General features: G+C 42.2%; 1 protein-coding gene across 1 annotated transcript in view; it reads right to left on the minus strand.

Moving 5' to 3' along the window:
* Positions 1-5,857: 5,857 nt before the first annotated feature.
* The window catches only part of agmo (alkylglycerol monooxygenase), a 53,565-nt gene continuing 38,584 nt past the window's right edge, over positions 5,858-20,838 (minus strand). The window contains exons 12-13 of the mRNA XM_083918850.1: positions 19,605-19,710; positions 5,858-6,356 (exon numbers count right to left, since the gene is read on the minus strand). Coding sequence (XP_083774976.1) covers positions 6,276-6,356; positions 19,605-19,710 — 187 coding nt within the window. The 3' untranslated portion in view covers positions 5,858-6,275. The remainder of the gene's footprint in view (positions 6,357-19,604; positions 19,711-20,838) is intronic.

Consider the following 20,838-nt stretch of genomic DNA (forward strand, 5'->3'; position numbering starts at 1 on the left):
GGGTGTCTTGTTCCTACACAGACAGAGTGGGGGGCCTCTGACATGTCTGAGCCCAGGGGACCAATGTCTCAGAATCCAACTATGTCATGAACACAACCACCGCAGTTTATTCTGATTCAATCCCACATCCTGCTCTTGTACTGACCAGAGCATCAAATGTGTCTTAGGGCGCACTCACACTGTCCATCGGCAGAATGCTTCTTGCTGCCTATACGTCATCACGCCGTAACACGTCACACGCATTGATGACGTCATCGCGATGTGTCTCTTTGTTTACAAATCTTTCCATAGACCTCTGAGTTTTTGTGCGTCTTATCGACTGTTTTTGAATCTTTTCATCGACCAAATCTGCAGTAAACACTCCACCTCCGCATCACACCAATGGGAACCTTTCACCGCCATTGTTTTAAATGTCCGCGCATGGTCCCTCCTTCTATTTTCTATGTCCCAACAGGCGCACAGAAAATGACGTCAGAACCACCATAGACCTCGTACATGTGCAAACGTGATTTACAAAAGCCCACCTCTCCCAAATGGGCCGTGGACGGCAAGCGTACTGCGCCTAGATGCGGTACGGTTGCACTCACACTGGTCAAGACTTTACCCGTGAAATGTGCTGGGGCACGGTACGGATGGACAGTGTGAGTGCGCCCTTAATCCACAGCTGAAAATAGTGCCTTTAGCAAATGCATTATTTCCTCATGTTTGATGAATGTTGGCTAAAAACTACAATGCCCAGCAAGATTTATGTTTAGCAGGAACTAACGGTGTTGGAGCTGAGAGCCACAGACAGGTTAGAGAAGTAATCCGGCTGTTAAGTCTGCCGTGACACCCTTTCAAAATACGATTTTTCGGATTAACCGCTCCGTTGAAACAAAACAGACACAACAGCCGAACATGTGAACAATTATGATCACCTCTTTTGTCAGTTAGACATCTTTTTCATAGATAAGAAAGAGGTAAAATGACAATTATGTTGTTTTCAGATAAGTTTAAACAACGGGGAACACAGCGTTCGGTGTTGTAGAAATACGAGGCTCGGAACGGCTTGGACCCGGAAATCATATTTTGAGAGGGCGTTACGTCACAACTTAACAGCCGGATAACATATCGAGCGTACTGAGAATATTGTCATTCATATCCTTTAAGTGACACGGCTGTAATTAGAGGAAATGTTGATTAATGAAACTCTCTGTAAAAATGCATTGTTGCCATTTGCAGTTGTTCAAAAGCTGCCGTTACACTGCAGAGGATGAAATAACTGCTGGCTTGTTTGTGCTCCCTTTTACATTACGGCCAAATCTAATTCCCATCGAATGTCTCATTGATCGTCTTTCTTGAGCGACATTTCCTTGTTCCATTAAGCGCGACCCCGGGCGGAATTCCCTCACCGCCTATTAGAAGGATTTCATGTAAAAGGTGAAGGCCATATCCTTCCGCACCGGGATCAATATGTCAGCTTGTCGAGCTGTCTGCGGATCGCTTCAATAACCCCGCGGATCATTAAAAAACAGAGAATATGAGCACAGCAGCACAGAGAGGCGCTCTTAACCTTTCCCACAGAATATTTAGAAACTATAACAGGTCACAGTTAATATTGTCATGTTATATCAAATAGACTGCAGACAGTGACATAAGAAAAGATCATGGATTTAAGAGTTTAAAGTTTAAAGTATGAGAAATGAGCTCCACAGAGCAACGACTGGATGGACTTGAAACACTGAACTTACCCGAGGTCTTTAAAGAGCCACAATAATGTATATATATATTTTTAACTATTTCTGGTCATAAATGTGTAATTTAAAATATTAATATGTTGAAATACACTTTAGTTCCAGAGGTGATTGTTAGTTATTGTTCATTTGTTTTGGTGAGTTTATGAGCAATAACATTTGCCTCCTAAATGTTGGACTTTTGCCTTTTTTATACCCCCCTCTTGTTTTTGTAAGCTGCTGGAAATTCAATTTCCTTGCGGGAGTTCATCCCAAAGGGATCAATAAAGAGAAGTCTAAGTCAAAGAAGTCTAAGTCTAAGAAAGCTGCTTCTGCATTTCGCTGTATGAACCTGAAACCATGAGGAGCATCAGACACATGAACTGGAAGCTTACTTTGGTGACCTGCAATCTGTTTTTAACGTTCTATTCAAAGGCCCAATGTTTCCTCAATGAGCTTGGGTCTCTATGTGAATCTACGCTGAATCACAATGAGCTCTTTATGATCCTGAACCCATGAGGAGCATCAGACAGATGAGCTGGAGACAACAGGCAAACACAAAACCAGCCTCCTCTCTGTTCCTTAGCATGTAGCTAATAACAGTGGCAAGTGCTGCTAGCTAAGCGCAGGACAACAAACTTACCTGAGACCTCATTTCAGTCACTATACTCACATCTTGATGCAGTTTAGTGAGCTTTTGGTCAAACAGGCTGGGAGGGTGAAACACTTCCAGCTTTTACTCCAGTGGAGAAATGAAATACTGACCTATAGCTATTAGCTGTTAACATAAAATAATAATGTGATGTGTGATTTTGAAGTGCACCTTCTTTGACCTCCTCATGGGTGCAAACATTTGAACTTTGAGGATCAGTAAAGTCTTCTTCTTCTTTGTGTTTTTAGCTGATTGCAATACCAGCTGAAGGTGCTTACTGCCACCTGCTGTACTGGAGTATGTCCTACAGGATCTACTGTTAAGGTAAGATAAGATAAGATAGAACTTTGGTTACATTAGTCTATAAAAAATAAAATATATATATTCAGTGAAACAGACCAAAACCCTTTGTTGCAATCATAACCTTTCTTCATGATATCTGATACTTTTGACACAACGTTTGCAACTATATTAAAATTCAATTTTCAATTCAATTTTATTTACAGTGTCAAATAAAAACAAAAGTTATCTCAGGACACTTTACAGAGTAGGTAAAGACCACACTCTATGACTTATTTATGATTTACGTAGACCCAACAATTCCCCCGTAGAGTACGATGGCGTTGAAAACCTTCCCTATAACAGACAGGAACGTCAGAGAGACCCAGCTCTGTGGAGGACGGACATCTGTCTGCACCAGAGAGAGGAAGAGAAGGAGAGAGAGAGAGAGAGAAAAGACGGACAGATGGACAGAGACTTGTGAATTGACTTTTCCCAATCGAATTAGTGTAACGTTTAAACCAGTTTGATCAAACCTTAATCTGAGCAGAACAACTTCCTCTCTTTTCTCCCTTAACACTCTGATCTTTGACTGTCTTTTTTTTATTTCATAGTCTACTTCATAGTTTACTGTCCTCATCCCCCAAGTTCTGATATTACTTTTTTGATTAGTGCTTTACTTTACCTTTTCTAAATGAAATGTCCCCCGTTTCATCTCATCTCATCTCATCTCATCTTCAGCCTCTTATCCGGGGTTGGGTCTTGGGGGCAGCAACTCCAGCAGGGGACCCCAAACTTCCCTTTCCCGGGCCACATTAACCAGCTCTAACTGGGGGATCCTGAGGCGTTCCCAGGCCAGTGTGGAGATCTAATCTCTCCACCTGGTCCTGGGTCTTCCCCGAGGCCTCCTCCCAGCTGGACGTGCCTGGAACACCTGCCTAGGGAGGCGCCCAGGGGGCATCCTTACTAGATGCCCGAATGTCCATTGTAAAACTCATAATTAGTGGTGTTTAGCTGTCCTGTCTGCATATTCACCCTTTTTTCATTCCAAAATTCGTTTAATGGCACATGGAAAAGATTTTCATCTGCATAATTTATTAAGTTTTTGGGCATGTGATTTTCCTTTTTGCATGTTTTTCCAAACATGTTGTGAGGGACGAGAGTTATAATCCTGCCAAAACGCTTCATTCACCTTTCCTGATGTCATAAACACAGGAGAAAAATGTTTTAGACCAGACTTGACACTAATTAATTAGCACTTGCCACATCTGGACTGCATTTTTTGAGATGGGTTCCTAATATTTTGTCCACCCCATTTACATCCATGAGAGGTGCAGAACACCACCACAAACTACCTCAATAATAAACATAACGTAGAATTATTACCTTCCTGACAGCGTCAATAAACACTGAAAAATGATGAGTAAACGGTCAGAGAGATGTATTGGATCACAACAGATTGTAGCCGATGAAGTGGCCGGTGAGTGCACATCCTAATGAGCGCGTTCTGTAGGCTGCTCTTCACAGATGTTACGTGCATCTGTCAGGTTAACACATACGAGGAGATGTCAGCGAAGCCACCGTGAGCACGCTGCACATATGTACAGTAGAGAGCTGCCATCTGTAGACCTGTTAAAATGACACATCATGCATATTCATACTGTTCTCAGTCATTTACACGCTGCATACTGAGACGCTTTCACATGATTACTACACAATTTCCCACTCATATTAATATTGTTTAATATGTTTGCATGTGACCATGTACACACTGCTTTAGAGCGGGTGTTATGTCATTTAGAGAGGAGATAAAAACACACATATTTAGCAGTTTTCACCTATTTCCAGACTCATCCTATTGTTAATGTTACAGTTATTATTGTTTTCAGCCACACATTTGATGAATGTGCTTATTAAAGATATGCTTTTTACTGGTATTCATGTACAATGTGACATTTGACACATTTTTAAGGGACTTGAACACGTTATGTTGTTATCGTGGCGCCTTGTGTGGAGGTCTCACATTTTTCTATTTATATATATTTATATTAAAACATATAAAGATTACATGAAAGGTGTTTTATTTTTAGAGCTTGCTAAATCTCACCCTGTCAGAAAAATGGAAATCATAATTTGTCAATTTTTAACATCAAACTCTTTGTTTCTGCTCAACCACAGTACTTTTAATATACTGTACGTCTTAATGTCTCACAACACGTTGATTTATTTATGTAGTTAGAAGGACTGTAAAACATAAAGGTCACCATTTGCTGCACTGTACCAGATGATAGCTTTAGGATAATGTGAGTGTGTGTGTGTGTGTTTCTGTGTGTCAGTCGTCCTACAGCACAGCAACACACAGCATTCAGTAAAAATGTGTGAGTTGTACTGAACGCAGGTGCTGCACGTAAGACGTTTGGCGGTTGATAACAGCACCATCTGCTGTGGACTGTTTGTCACTCCCACACAAGAGCTGGTGGAAGAATTCAACAATCTGCCGTTTCAACGCGCTGCACAAACCTCCGGGGTTTCATTTTGGTTTTTAGATTCTGTCTGGCTGACATGCATTTTTAGGAACATCACAAATGAAGACAGCAAATTAAATGTTTCATTGCAAAGAAACATGTAAATCCATATACTGTACAGTGTTATTATTATAGTTACTGGAAGTGTGTCTGTCTCTGTCTTTGTGTCTGTCTTTGTCTCTCTCTGTCCATCTGTCCGTCTTTTCTCTCTTTCTCTCTCCTTCTCTTCCTCTCTCCGGTGCAGACAGATGTCCGTCCTCCACAGAGCTGGGTCTGTCTGACGTTCCTGTCTGTTGTAGTGAAGGTTTTCAACGCCACCGTACTCTACGGGGGAATTGTTGGGTCTCTGTAAATCATAAATAAGTCATAGAGTGTGGTCTTTACCTACTCTGTAAAGTGTCCTGAGATAACTTTTGTTATGATTTGGCACCATAAATAAAATTTAATTGAATTGAATAGTGCACGTCAATCTGAAAATGAAAAAGCATCAATGTGAGCAGCATTTATTATATAAAGAGGTATATGTTGCAATGCAAAGTGAAGGCAAACGGAAGGCAAGGTAAGTTTATTTGTATAGAACAGTTCAACAACAAGGTCATTCAAAGTGCTTTACATAAAACATTTAAAGCATTAGGGGAAAAAACACATAAGAGGTAATTTAAATCATAAAAGATTGCTACAATTACAGAAGTTACAGTGTAGTTTACTGACCCCCCTCCCAAAAAACCCATATAAAAGAAGCATTTACATAGTGGTTCACATATAATGTAATATAATAATGTTAATTCATTAGTTCTTCAATTAGTAATACATGTTAAACAGTGTAGACAAAAGCTCAGATGATGTTAGTGAAGATAAAATTGTTTAGTTTGATTAAGAAAAATCACCCGTTGAGCACATTGACTCGTCTTAAGGCTCATTTATAAAATATAGATTTAGTCAAGACAGACTTTAACCACTTAGACCTGAATAGGGAATTAAGAAAAAACGGAAACAACCAGCTCTCCACATACACATGTGTTTTACAGTGTTTAAAGGGTTTAAAAATGTGTTGCCGTGGAACAACAGTTATGGCTTGAAAAGAGAGCATCCAGTGAGTGTTTGGACTCAGTTGACTTTGCTCTTGATGCTGAGCAGCTGAGAGAAGCTCTGCAGAGCCCAGTACAGCAGAGAGAGGGAGACAAAGGCCTGGACAACACACAGACACACAGAGACACAGAGGGAAAGGGTTAGGATCACACGTCATTATATTATACATGTTATTATCATGAATATGACACCACGCAGACACTCAGAATGTAAAGATATACTGATTTGACTGAGGTTACGAGTCAAGTGTGTGTTTTTTTATAAACCGCCAACAGCACTTTGGAGAGAGGATGACGATCTGCTGAGAAGATTTTGAAAGTGTTAATGAGCTGACAGCTTTAGTTGGAAGGTAGACGTTTATTAAAATGTTGTACCGATACACTGAAAAACCACCGTGTTGGGAATTTATATATACTGTACATATACTTATACATATAATTCTGAGTCTGCCTGCAGCTACAGATGAATTGTTTGGTCCATAAAATATCAGAGAACAGTAAAAAATAAATATATATATGTGTGTGTATATATAAATATATATATAAATACATTTTGAAAACCCGATTTCAATTTATTAGAGCACAAGTTGACATATTTCGACTAACAGCTCAAACAAAAAAAGGAAAATATGAATATTTGAGAAGCATAAACCAGTGAAAAAAATATGATTATTAAAACAGTTGTTTACTTATCTAATATAACTATCATTACATATAAATGCCTAATCATTATAGGCTACAGAACAGAAGCCTTTGAGACATGAACATGGCTTTTTAAACCCATTATATTTTTTTTCATATACAGATTTTCCCCTCAAAATAATAATAATATAATAATAATAAATAATAATTTGATTAAAGGCCTGATTTATATTAGTTCCCCTTCCATTTAACAAAGCTCGACCTGACGTTAGGAGCCTTCTGAAATGAACATACTGGAAATTAAATGTTTCCTTTACTTCGATTATTAGATCAAATATTCACATTGATTTAAAAAACCTCAGGAGCCGACCTTCCTTATGTTTATAATGTATGAAATGATCATATGAATATTTCAGTACATCTCTCGGTATCAGATACCCGTCCTCCTCCCTATTAGCTGCTTTTGATGTTGGTCGGCTATGGATGCGCGTGCAACGCAGAGCAAAAGCGTGACGGATTATCATAATCTAAAAAGAAACACGTAAAAAGTGCGACAGGTTTCGTTTACGAGCAGCCAACACAAAGGTGAGGCTGAAAGTGAATCTCTAATTGAAAGAAAACAGAGAGAGCCTTCAGTCTCAGGGTGATGTAGAGAGTGGGCTCAGGGGTTAAGCAGCGGGTCGTCTCCCCTGATGCTCTCGCGGCGGGGTCAAAAGGGTCACCAGTCATGGGGGACCTCGCTATTCAAAGAGGGGGTGGGGGGATCTGCTAGAAAACCGCCCTCGCCTCCACCCCTCGCTGCGTTCTGGCCCATAAACTGCATCCTACATCCCAGCTCAGGCCAAAAGCAGACCGCTGTCCATCACAGGCGAAACAGCCTGATGGGAAAAAAAGCAGCGTTTCCTCCTGGACACGGCAGCTGTTTTCCTCTGAGAGAGACTCCGAGAGACCGAGAGACACACAGAGGGAGAGGGAGAGAGAGAGAGAGAGAGAGAGAGAGAGAGAGAGAGAGAGAGAGAGAGAGAGAGAGAGAGAGAGAGAGAGAGAGAGAGAGAGAGAGAGAGAGAGAGAGATTTTTTATTTTTTTTGATTTTTATAGTACCTTTATTTTAACTATTAAGAATCCACATTTTGATCAAAAGCACAGATCAAACAGCACATCCTTTAAAAAGCATTATAGTTCAAACTAAAACCAATAAAACATACACAGCTTAGCCCGTGCAGGTGCGGGTTAGAGAGATGCATTAGATGAGATGCTGAGAGAAGACCAGAGTATAAGTCCAGGTCTTAGTGAACTGATCCATGTCCTGCATCTGACTGTAGTATTTAAAATCTATGTGGACCCTGGCCTTCACCATCCGACAGAACAACAAACTCACATCAACATCCACCATGTTCTCCTCTTTCCTCTTCCTGCTCACATGCACTGCCATCTTGGCCTGTCCCAGTAAGAAATTTAAAAGTTTACACTTGCTCTCTGCTGCCTTTCTGTACTTAAAAAGAGAGAGAGAGAGAGAGAGAGAGAGAGAGAGAGAGAGAGAGAGAGAGACAGAGAGAGGGAGAGAGAGAGAGAGAGAGAGACAGAGAGAGGGAGAGAGAGAGAGAGAGACAGAGAGAGAGAGAGAGAGAGAGACAGAGAGAGACAGAGAGAGAGAGAGAGAGAGAGAGAGAGAGAGACAGAGACAGAGAGAGGGAGAGAGAGAGAGAGAGAGAGAGAGTATAACTGTGACCTCTCTCTGCTTCTCTACCTAACACTACCTGGAGACTGCCTCTGCACCGAGAGGGAGGATAAAAGCTTAATGACGGCGGAGACAAAGAAAACCCGGTGACTCATCAGAGGTGTTTTCTCTTGTGGCCTTGATCCTGAACGTTTCCCTTTCACTGTTGCCAATGAACAGCACTTAAATACCTTTGACATATCTGTCGTTCACAAAACAAATCACAACATTATACATGTTTGTTTACTTAGTATTATAAAATATATTTAGAGAGCTATTAGTCACTAGTTACTTTTCAGATTAAAACGATAGGAATGCATCATAAAGCAGAATATAAGGCAGTTCAAATGAGCACATTGAGTATCTCACTGTATTTTTCATGTACTTTTTACTTCACTACGTTTATCTGACAGCTTTAGATACAAGTTATGTTTTTACATAGAAAAAAATAAAAATATGAAGCAATTTTATAGAAAAAGCCGCACAAATAGTTAGAATTAGCTCCACCTCAGTCAACTACAACGTTATAATGTTTTTTACACATGGTTAACACTCAAATAATATATATAATATATACATAAAACTAATATATATATGCTTTGAGTACTTTTAATGTGTACTTTTAATTAGCAAGAAATATTCATTGTAATGTTTTTATGTGTTTATTGAAAGTTAAAGTAAAGGATCCTCCACTCACGGAGAAAACACACATGGATGTGTAAGGTAATAAGGTAATAAAGCATCTTTTCTTTAACACCACTGAAACAATATTCCTAATAAATGTGAATTTCATTATTGTATCATTCTGAAAAAGAGCGTGTTAATACACCTGACCAAGGTGTTTTAGACTGAAACCAGCAGGAAGTGAGGCGACACTCGTGGGACACTATCATTTTATTCAATGTTTCTATGATAACATTAAACTTTCCAACAGGTCTACTGAGGATTGTGGGTAATGTAGTTTCTTGCACTAAAACGTATTGGATAAAGCTGTTTTACAATCTGCTGCTCCTGGTAAATCCACCTAATACAATTCAAACATGACGGCTGGAAGTCCAAATACATTGATGGGAAAACAGATGGAAGATTACAAGTACGCAAAGTTGCATTGCGTCCATCTCGGGAGACGGATCGGGATCGAGAGGCTTTGGCAGAACCTCACATTTCACTCAAACGGACGGAAAAGTGACAGCCGTTTCTATCAAAGCCGCATGCTGAGGCAGAGCGAGGGCACCTATTTTCCTCTGTTCTCATCTCTCCTCATTCGAGCCCCACTTTGCTACACTTTAATGGACTCTGTAGGAAATCCATGTGGGACAGATTACATAGTGGAAGGAAGCGGGTTTGATCGTCTACAAATAAGCACTACGGCCAGACAGCAGAGGCTCTCAAAGTGGGGATCTCAGCAAATCCGCTCGCACTCACTCTGTTTTGGTGCAGAGGGTACTTTGTTAAGGGTTATTGATACAAAAAGCCGAGGACATGTGGCTTTTCGTACATTTCTGCCACGTTGTTGAGCTTTATTTACCTAAAGGAGACGGCTCTCTCCCCGTCTCTCATTGTCCAACACTTCCTCTAACTGGCTTTAACATGGCAGCATGTGAGATTAACATCGAGCTCAAAGTGCACCGAGGTCATTTAGATTAATGAAAACACTAACACAGACAGGAACATCAATATTTAAAAGATTATTGCTTATACCAACATTCTTAATAGTCTCACCTTATACAATATCTGTGCATGGTATGACGGCGTGTGAGGGTTTAGGGAATATCTTAGTTATGGCAAGTAATGCATGGTTAACTACACTTGGTCGAGGTTAGGAAGTGATTGTGATTACAAGGCAACTGTTGATTGCAGGTTTGTGAAGAGGCACAAACTTTGGCCTCCTAAATGAAAGTGCTCTACTGCCGTCCACACCCAGACCTCCACTTTCCACCTCGCTCCATACGCAGCACACTGGTTCCTGCGTGTTGGCGTTGGATGTAAATGGTGACGTTCAGAATCATTCTCAGGAACACTGGGCTTTGAACCCACTTTGATTTTTCCATCCAGCTAATGGTGATTATATCAAATTAAGTCCACTGAGTGTAAGAACCTGTGGTCCACCCAAATTTATTTTTTCGAACCCAGCCTATTTATAAGTCTTTGCAATGGAAGCACCACATATTAACACTGTGCTACAAACCCTGCGAGCGTGACAAGGCGCTGAGCGTTTGGTGTCTTTTTCTGGTCGCCGAGGGTTAAAAAAATGTTAAACCGTTCAACGCTGCACTCATCACTTTCGCTTTTCAGGAGGAGGGAGGGAGGGACGTGTGAAATGCTAGAGGTTTCCTTCCCTTCAAAATCTCACACACCCACCAAAGTCTGTCTTGTCCCCGTTGCTTCAGCTCCTCCTGTAAAGAATCTGGGGGATTCAGGTTTCCACATCACACTTGTATAAATTGCAAATTGGTCCAAGATTGACTTTCCAATCTAGTTGTGATGTCACAAACCATCCTCTTAGGCCCGCCCCTTTCATATGAGCAGAGAAACTTTCCACTCTCAGCGGATGCATGTGAAAACAGCCTTCTCGTGTCAAACTCTGCACATTCATCATTCCGCACAGTGAAGCTCGAAAAATCCAGCAGGAGGAACAAGAAACACATTTTGTAATGCAGCGCCCATCATAAAAATATCTGTAGTGACCTTGGGAACAACACCGATCGTGAACTGAGTAATGCTGTGTGCCGTTGATGGATATAAAGCATCAAAGACACATTAAACACCCCAGAGTGCACTCTGGTGCCCCCGGCGACTTGTATCTTCCAGCCTTCAGCGGGTTAACATGGCAGAGCCTCGCTGCTCTGAAACACAGCTGCACTCGTGATTGAAATGAAAACAAGGCAGAATGGCTGCTGTCAGACGTGTGATATATGACCTGTAATGGGATGTTTCCAGAGCTCCCTCTCCATATGGCTGCCTACAGTCCACCAGAGCTGGACTGAACTGTGTCGGAAAATAACTTTCTGTTTTAACCTGGCTGCTGAGCCGGAGTGAGCGAGTTCGCCGCATTGGGAATAAACTGGTGAAAACACACCATCGGAAACCATCAAAATATCTGTTATGCTATTTCATTTGAAGCTACGATTAGCAGCAAAAGACCCAAAAGGCACTGTTGACTTATCTGTACAACCGCACTGTGAGTGGTGACACACACGTAACAATGAAGTAGGAAGTACACACACTGTGGTTTCTGTATATTCTTACATTTCTTCAAGATAATCTGGCCAAGCAGCAGGTTATAAAGCAGTTTTTGGTGTTTTCCTCCTTATGTTTCTTTTAATTTATTAAATCTTATATAAATATATTATAATTATACTGAGCTCCTCACTATGTGACAACACTCAGACAAACAAAGATGGGAACACAGCTGAAGTTTGGGATAAAATCTGTTTAACTCATTTTTTTTAAACAAATCCCTCTTTTTTGGAAGTATAAAAATAAGCAAATCAGAGGCTAGTTTAAGTAATTACGGTAAAAGGGTGCAAGAACATGCAGACATAGCCACATGTACACCTACACATACGTACTGTACAGTGTGTACGTAAAGTCCACACATCCACGAATAGTTCACGCTCTAACATGCATGAGACACGCACGGGCACACCAGCACACACATCATATAGAAACACTTTTGAACACACACACACACACACACACACACACACACACACACACACACACACACACACACACACACACACACACACACACACACACACACACACACACACACACACACACACACACACACACACACACACACACACACACACACACACACACACACACACACACACACACACACACACACACACACACACACACACACAAGAGGAACTTCCTGGCTGTTCATTATGAGCAGATATTCAGGAAGGATACGTTGAGCAGGTTAATGTCCCACCAGAGAGTCAGAGTACTGCACAGCCATGAGAAATACCGCCTTCACACTCCCACACACGCACGCACGCACGCACGCACACACACACACCCACGCGCACACACACACATGCGCACACACACAGTCATTGCAGCCAGATAAAACACATCTGAAACGGTGGTTGCTCTACGGTTAAAGTGTAGCAAAACACAAAGCGGTCTAATGATACGCCAATTTAGTATGATACAGTTGTTTAGAGGTTTTCCTTTTCACATCTGGTGTTTGTTCTCTTTTTGCCATGCGTCTGCTGGAAGGTCACACGTACTGTAAGACGACTCATCCAGACTATTATGCCTCATTAAAAGCGTAAGACAAATCGCCGAGAGTAACCCTTCACTTCACTTTAGACCCCGGCAGCTTGGCACCACTTCAGCCTCAAAAAGCTCAGTTAGAGAAGTCTTCACCTCATCATTAACCACAGTTCCCCGGGTGGCCACACCAGTGGACCTGATCGGGAAGAGCACATTAGGGAGCAGGAATGTGGAAGGCAGAGTAGTGGGAACGCGTCCAAGAAGAGGAGGACAAACACAAAACAGGGTGGAGCGGACAGGAGGATGCATTCCAGCAAAGAGAAGTTCAATGGGATTCCTCAGAGAAGAAGTACAGATGAAAGAGTCTCAGTGGGCCTGTAAGAGGTGCATCTTTACCCCGACTGCTTCCATCCACAGCCTCTGTTTTGCATACCTAATGTGGAGTTTGGACTCGAGTGTTGTGGCAACACAGGTGGGACGACGGCTGTAATTAGCTCAACATCTTTGCCTGATGTTTCCCAGGTGTTAGCATGACAACAAACATGCTAAACAAAGATCTACTGGTCACTTTATGTTCATTTGAGTACGGAAATCCAAAATAGAATCAGATAAACTCATAAAGAACTAAATTTTGCTCCAAAGATGATAATTCCACCACCAAGGATGGTTGAATAGTGCGATGCCGAGAAGTCAACAATCAGATTATTTGCAGAGATAAAAGTCGAGAAACTTGCATCTTCTTCTTCTTCTTCAAAAACAGATTTCTGTTCTGAGAGGCAGGTCAAGACCTCTGAGACGAAGGCTTGCAGGGGGAGAATAAGCTCTTGAGCACTCAGGTAGAATATAAAGCTCACAGGATGTGACCAACAAAAGCAAAAGGACAGGAGGCAGTATGAGGACTTACCTCAGGAGCTCACATTATTGCCTCACAATCAAAATGAGTTCAGGCCCTCGCAGAGGGAGCAGGAATATGTCGTGTAGAAGAGAGGTTCTTAACAGATGCATGTGCAGCTTAACTCTAAGCCTTTATAGAATCAAAAATCAAGCTCTGGACCTGTCAAGTAGAGGGCTCAGCATGGTCGCCACACTAACACACATCTCCTTTGTGGCTGTGTGCTCCTGTCTGCAACAGTGATTCTGTGCACACTTAGTTGCCATTTCTCTCTGACACTCTAGTGGGAGCTGTGGACAAATCAGCAGCAAGCACACAGAAAGCAGGGACGTCAGGATACACTGATGTTGCCACATAACTGTGGTTTCATAACGTCACGCTTTCATAATCTTAAGACTGGTATCCTGATTCCTGCATTGTTTCCCTGTGAAATTAATGAAAAAGCACCTTAAATTGGCACCGTGGGAGCATTTTGGATATCTAAAAAAAAAGGGAAAGGAGTTGTTGTAGACGATGGATATCCACTTTGCAAAGCATGTCATCAAAAAGTGACTGCAAAGTTTCAAAACTTTGAACCTCTTCATGATAATCATCCACCCTGTTGTGCCAGAGTCAAGGTGAAAAATAAACTAGCACATATAACCGTTCTGGCATTTGTATCTTTGTATGTTTCTATTTTATACTATTCTAATTCAGTTCATGCACCTCTATTGGTAATCTGTCACTTTCTATTATATCTGTATTTATTCCTTTTACTTCGATTTAAAAAAAAAAAAAATTCCCGCTGGGATTCGATAACGGTGTCCCTTACGACACTTGTAACGCTACAAAGCTGGAACAAAATCAGTGTTAACTCAACTAGAGTACTTTACAGTTATGTTTCGGTTTACTTCCTGAATCTTGTGGGGATATATAGAAGTTACCGGAATGAAGTCACTGAAGAGTTTCGCAGGTGCTTGCACAAGTTTGGGGAGTCTGCAGCAAGAACCATACAATGGGCCTTAAAATGTGGTTTGAGGATGTTTGAAAAGGCTGAGAAGGCTAAAGAAAAGTCTACAGGAGCTCAGTATCAAGCTCCAAAAACTCTGTCACAGAGGCCAGACATGCACCGACTGATACACTGGAGTATCAGATGCAGACCCTCTTAAGGCCTGGGTGATGTGACCTAAATTGGTAGCCACCGACGTAACCATCGGGAGCGGTTGGGGTTCAGTGTCCTGCTCAAGGACACTGCGGCGTGGAGGGAGGAGGTGGACGATCACCTCAGACAGCAATAGTTCATATCTGACCTGAGATAAGTTATCGCATCAGGAGATCAAAAGTCCTCCCAAGAAATATGTGACCTTGGACCTCCTCATTAGGCCTTGTACATGGATTCTTAGTTGATGTTTAAAATATACATTGGTGGAGGTCTGTGTGTGATAGTGGACATCCCCAGTTTTGCAATCTTAGATCTAAAGTCCGTGCAAACCCCTGGCTGCTCACACATCCTGGCAGCTGGAGACATTTTCCCTTCAGCTCCCTTCAGGCGAGATACTGCAGCTCGAAGTATTGTTAAAAAAAAGGGGCCGCGAGGAATTTCATTTAACTACAATATCAGACGTGTGATTGTTAGCCAGTAAGCCAATGAGCGTGGCGGAGAGAGAGATTCATAAACTGAGTGCAGAGCGATGAAAGCTCGCACTGCAATAAAGACCTCTAAATGAATACGCTGAGTCGTTCATTCAGAACGTCTCCGCAACATTTTACAGTAAAACTCTTTGACTTATTCATATTTGAGCTTCATGAAAGCCTTTTATCATTTGTTGTGTTTTTGGATTTTGTAAATTGGCATCAGTGAAATCAGCTTTGTGCACATTTGAGAAGAGGGAGAAAACCAGCACGGTCAGGTTCAATCAGGTTCACGCGTTGGCTCTGAAGCGGCATCGTAAACTGCGTGACTGTTGTCTTTCACCCATGAATTAAAGCACAAATAGGAAGACGAATTCACAAGAAAGTCGACGTCGGCCACAGAAACTCAGCCCACAAAAGCCAAGCTAAACACTGCTGGAGAACCCCCAAAGGGCCAATTGCTGTTAGATTTCCATAGCTTTACCTGGCAAGTGGTTTGACAACATAAACCAAGCGGTTACTCTTTGACGGGCACGATCCCCTGCACATTGAGTGATAATATTTCACACTGTGTACGGACGACCACCCCGCTGTTTACTCCGACTCCAACGGAACAGTCCTACCCAGCGTCTCTCTTTCAAATCCCTCCATTTTCTCTCCGGGAGGAGATTTCCTTTCCTTTCCATTCCTGCGAGCTCTCGGATGATGTCATGCTCGCAGAGTTTCCATTGCTCCAAACGATCCTGTTAACCTCAGCGCTGCTTCTTGCTACCACACATTCCTGCTTCAAAAAAAAGGAGCAAAAAGAAAGAGGCAGCTGACCTCTCGCACCTGAGATTAGGCGGGTGGAAACGACGCTCTCAGATAACGCCGACCTCCCACCCTCGGCCGTCTTATCTGTCGGCTCACGGCTGCAGCAGCGGGAAACGGGGGGCTGGGATTTGGCAATTTTTTGCAGACAAATCAGGTGATGTGTTGAAGATAATGCCACTTTGTGCCTTTGTGTGTTGACACGGACTTCATAATATTGTCCTGACCTCGTCTTTTGGCCACGGAGCAACCATCTTTCCCTTGAACGCCTGATAGAAAAAAGGGCTCTTTTCACATTGGAAAACACCATCAGCACGGAGATGAAAAGATGGAAAATGTAATGAGAAAACAATTGAGATCTCTTTTTTATTATTTAATATTCTGGATTTGACTGGATTACACGGATTTAGATCTTCCTCTCGAGTGTCACACTTGCATGAGCCCCCACGGCACTTCTTGAACTCATTTATTACGAGGACACTTCCCAGGAAGTTAAAGGGTTTCTAGTGAAGCTGACGATGCTCTCACTCTCAACCAAAGACAGGTGTATTTTTATGAGCTCTCCTCTTAAATTACTCTGACTTCAACAGCGGTTAGTGGCCATTTTGAGAGAAGAGCTGTTTAATTACTCTGGGATACACAGCGTCTAAGTTCTGCTCCACAGCATGTTTCCCTGTGCCTTCAGGCAAACCGGGGGCCCACACAGTAACACAACCATGTGTTACATCATTGCAGAACACAGAGAAATACATGTGCATGTGGACACACACACACACACACACACACACACACACACACACAGACAGGGGGCGGACCACCAGATATTATAATGCAATCAGGTACAGCAGTCCTGCAATAAAAACTGTTTCTGAAGTGGAATTGTTGTCGACACTTTGTCAGAGAGGTGCTGATTTAAGTAATCGCACGTTATTTTGTAAACGGCACAAAAATACAGGTTCAAACATCCTCAGGCCGTTAGGTGAGATACTGACAATCCTCACACAACGGCATCTTATCTAGAGCTGAAACCATTATAGATCAATCGATTATGTGAACGGAGAAAAAAAAGCTTTTACTTTAATAATAAATGAATCATTAAGCTCATTCTCAAATTGAAATTCTGGGCATTTATAGATTCCAGCTTCTCATAATCATTTTGCTGCCGACAAGCACAGACTTTTCTCTGCAGCCCTGTGTTCACCATGAAGGAGCTGCTTTTTAAGAAAATACTTGGCTTTTTTTTGTGAAACGCTCTTGATGGAAGGTGGTTGCCAGGGCGATCGCTAGGGCGGTTGCCATATGGCAGCGTGGAAACAACTTAAAAAAAAATTTTTCCTGCAAAAATGGCAGAAAATGCAATTTTCATCCTCTCAATATGGAAAACTTCCTGCTTTCTGCTCTTTTATATCATATTAAACTAAGACCCAGAGGATTAATCAACAAAATAATCGGCTGATGAATCAATAATGAAAACAATTGTTAGTTGCAGCCCTTCTCTCAAATATCAATCAGTATCGATTGTATTTGTGTATTTCATTCTCAATCATGGAGACAAGTGAGATGATGAAGCTGAGGCTGGTAGTAGAGTTGAGACAACACATACGCTTGTTGCACACACAGCTATAACCCCATACAACCCACCCCTGCTCATTCACACACACGGTAACCAGCCTCGTCTCGTCTGAACCGGCGAGGTCTTCATGTGAGCCGCACGGACGGGGGGGTTTGGGGCGGGCGAGTAGGCGGCTGGGAGCGAGAGGCAGCGCCGGTTTACAGGTCAAGCCTGCAGCTTTACAAGGGAAATCTCCAGAGCCACTATAAATACCACTGTGAGCTTTAAGGGTGCAGTATATCACACCACTGGGTTTGAAGGACCACAAACCAACCTAGTTTCTTTTTGTAGTCCCCCCCCCCACACACACACACTCCCACTTTCCTAACTGTACAGTCGCATGAGCCTGCCTGAATACAATTAAATGTGAATTTCCCCTCCTCCATTTCGGGTGACTGTTAATTGATTGGCCCGACTTCAAAACACGCCCCCCCACCGCAACAAAGAGCTGGCCGTTCACCTCACGCGTCATACCCATATATCATTAAAGTACCTTAAAAGTTTGGGGGTGGTTTCATGTGTTTTTCCCTTTGCTGTAGTTCTGAGCAAACGGCACAAATATGTCAGGATCCAATTCGAGTAAATTGTGAGGATTTTCAATGAGCCCCACCTGCAAGCGAGACATTTATTTCACTCAAACTGATGTACTGCGACTCGAAATGAGGCCTAATGATTGGCTCAAGGAAACGGCTGCATAAAACTTACAGCGTTGTCAAAGTGACACAGCCGTGCAGCATGTGCAGCATGAATCAAGATGTTTATTTTTACTCTGAAGCGGACTGGATAGACATGACTTTACAGAATCCAAATTCAGTTTCATTCCATATTTTACGGTGAGAGAGAGAAAAAGCCGGCAGGGCCCCGCGTTGTCTTTTGAACACCTGAGCAGCACAGATGTGGAGTCAGAGGACAATAAAAGCAGTGATTCAGCGCTCACATGCAGATCTCATCAGCCAGCTCTAGTTAGCGGCAGACGGCACTAATTGGTTCCAGAAGTGTTGCTCTAGTTCACACTGGCTGAGATGGCTAACAGCGAGGGCGGGCAGAAAAAAAAAAGAGGCAGTCGAAGGGAAGGGGGGAGGGGGGGGGCAAGTAATGAGAGGTCAGCCGCCATCTACAGTCGAGCTGCCAGAGCCAGAAAGGCACGCCAATTTTATGGTCAATTGGGCGATGCATCTGGACTCATAGATCACAGGGCTGCAGGGCTGGACTTAGCACCCAGCTCACACACATTACACACACACAGAACAGACCACACAACACAACACACGCAAGCACAGGCTGCACACACCACGTACACACACCGGGGAAACATGATGCTGTCGTATGAAGATTTTCACACACGTTTCCTACAGTTTTCATGTCAGGATTTCACACTTTACTCAGATTATAATCACTAGCATCACCTTATTATCACCATATGCATTAATTATCATGCATATTTACTTCTGTTTCCACTACATATCTAATTTACTTTACACATTTACCGAGACGTGGAGTGTTTTGTTCAATATGTATCAACACATATATACACGCAGTCGACATGCACTCTACGCTAATGAGCTCCTAGAAGGCTAATTATTTCTTGTTGTGTCGACTTTGTGTTTAAACCGTGAGTATTACAGCACTTATGTTACGTGTTACTTCATGTTCATGTTTGTCAGTCAGACATTTAGTTTTGTTTTGCCAAGTACTTTCTAACTTTGATTGGAAAAGTGCTATATAAATAAAGTTATAGTTTAGTTATATAGTTTATTGTTATTACATTATAATAAATGTGAGCTACATTGATGTCTTTGTCATCTGCGCTGTAACACTGTGCACACTTACCTCCGTGGGGACGGCCAGTGAAGGCAGCATGGGCTTCATGTACCCATATCTCTGCATTGTCACCATGACGACGCAGCGCAGCATCTCCAAGACAGGTGCCGTCAGCCTGAGCAAGAGAACGAACGACACAGAGGCTTAATGACATTTCAGCTGGATGCCTTCACCTTATTGACCGCCCGGACTGGACCTTGACACATTTGTGGTGTTGTTCCAGGAATAATCACGTTTTTTCCAGAGCTGATCGAGTTCCAATAGATTTGACCCCCTGATGTTGATTCCAGTGCTACGTGTTTTATCACATGTTTATTTATAAACAAAAGCATATCTAAGTGAATCATCCTAAATGTTGTGTGAAGTGTCTGATTTCAATTCAGAAAAAAAGGTTTAAAATAATTTGATATAATTTGTTTCAAACAGTCTGGCTCAACGTGCACAGCGCTGGGATAAAGCCTGAAATCTGACGCCCTCTCAAACGCAGAATGAGTGTGATTGGTTTAAAGAAATACAAACAAGCCAGAGCAATTTTTCCCTCTATCCCTGAATTATGAGCTGGTGTAGCCAGACTCCACCGCACTGTGAAGGTCTGTAAATGTGAGACTGATTCAAACTCAACCCACGGATCTGAATCTTAAAATCCGACACAAGAAATGATCTTGCTCTCTAATGTTCAGCTAGTTGCCTTTTAAACTTGTGGGTGTTGTGAGCATGCTAGTCACACTAGAGTTGTGTCCCAAATCACGCACTTCCACCCTCAAACTGGAAGTCGGTAAAATGCAGTGTACTGCATTTATCTGGTCGCGCATTCAAAAAAGGCCAAACCGTTGAATGTGGATGGATGAACACTCAACGCCCTCAATCTCCGCCATTTTGGTCTACGTAGCAGAAGAGGCGGGACTTTATTCAAACTGGAAAATGATAGAAAAACAGTGCAACGAAGTGGCAACAACTAGATTCACTTTCTAAATGTAAAAAGAGGACCAGAAAGACATTTTGATGGTGTGCTGAGTCAGAATAGTAGTTAAAAAAGCTTTTGGAAAAAATAAACAGAATTTCTGCATTTCCAGTAAGTGTGTGATTTCAGACAGCACTTCCTAGGGGATTTGAGTGTACTGATCTTATCAGTACATAGGGCACACAGTGCGCAGATTGTCCGTGCACTGACTGCAGTGTGTGATTTGGGACAGAGCATAGCTGTGGTGGTTTAAGATGACCTCCATGCCTTTTTAAAATAATT

The sequence above is a fragment of the Echiichthys vipera genome (genome assembly GCF_963691815.1).
Source record: "Echiichthys vipera genome assembly, chromosome: 8".
Lineage (NCBI taxonomy): Eukaryota > Metazoa > Chordata > Actinopteri > Perciformes > Trachinidae > Echiichthys > Echiichthys vipera.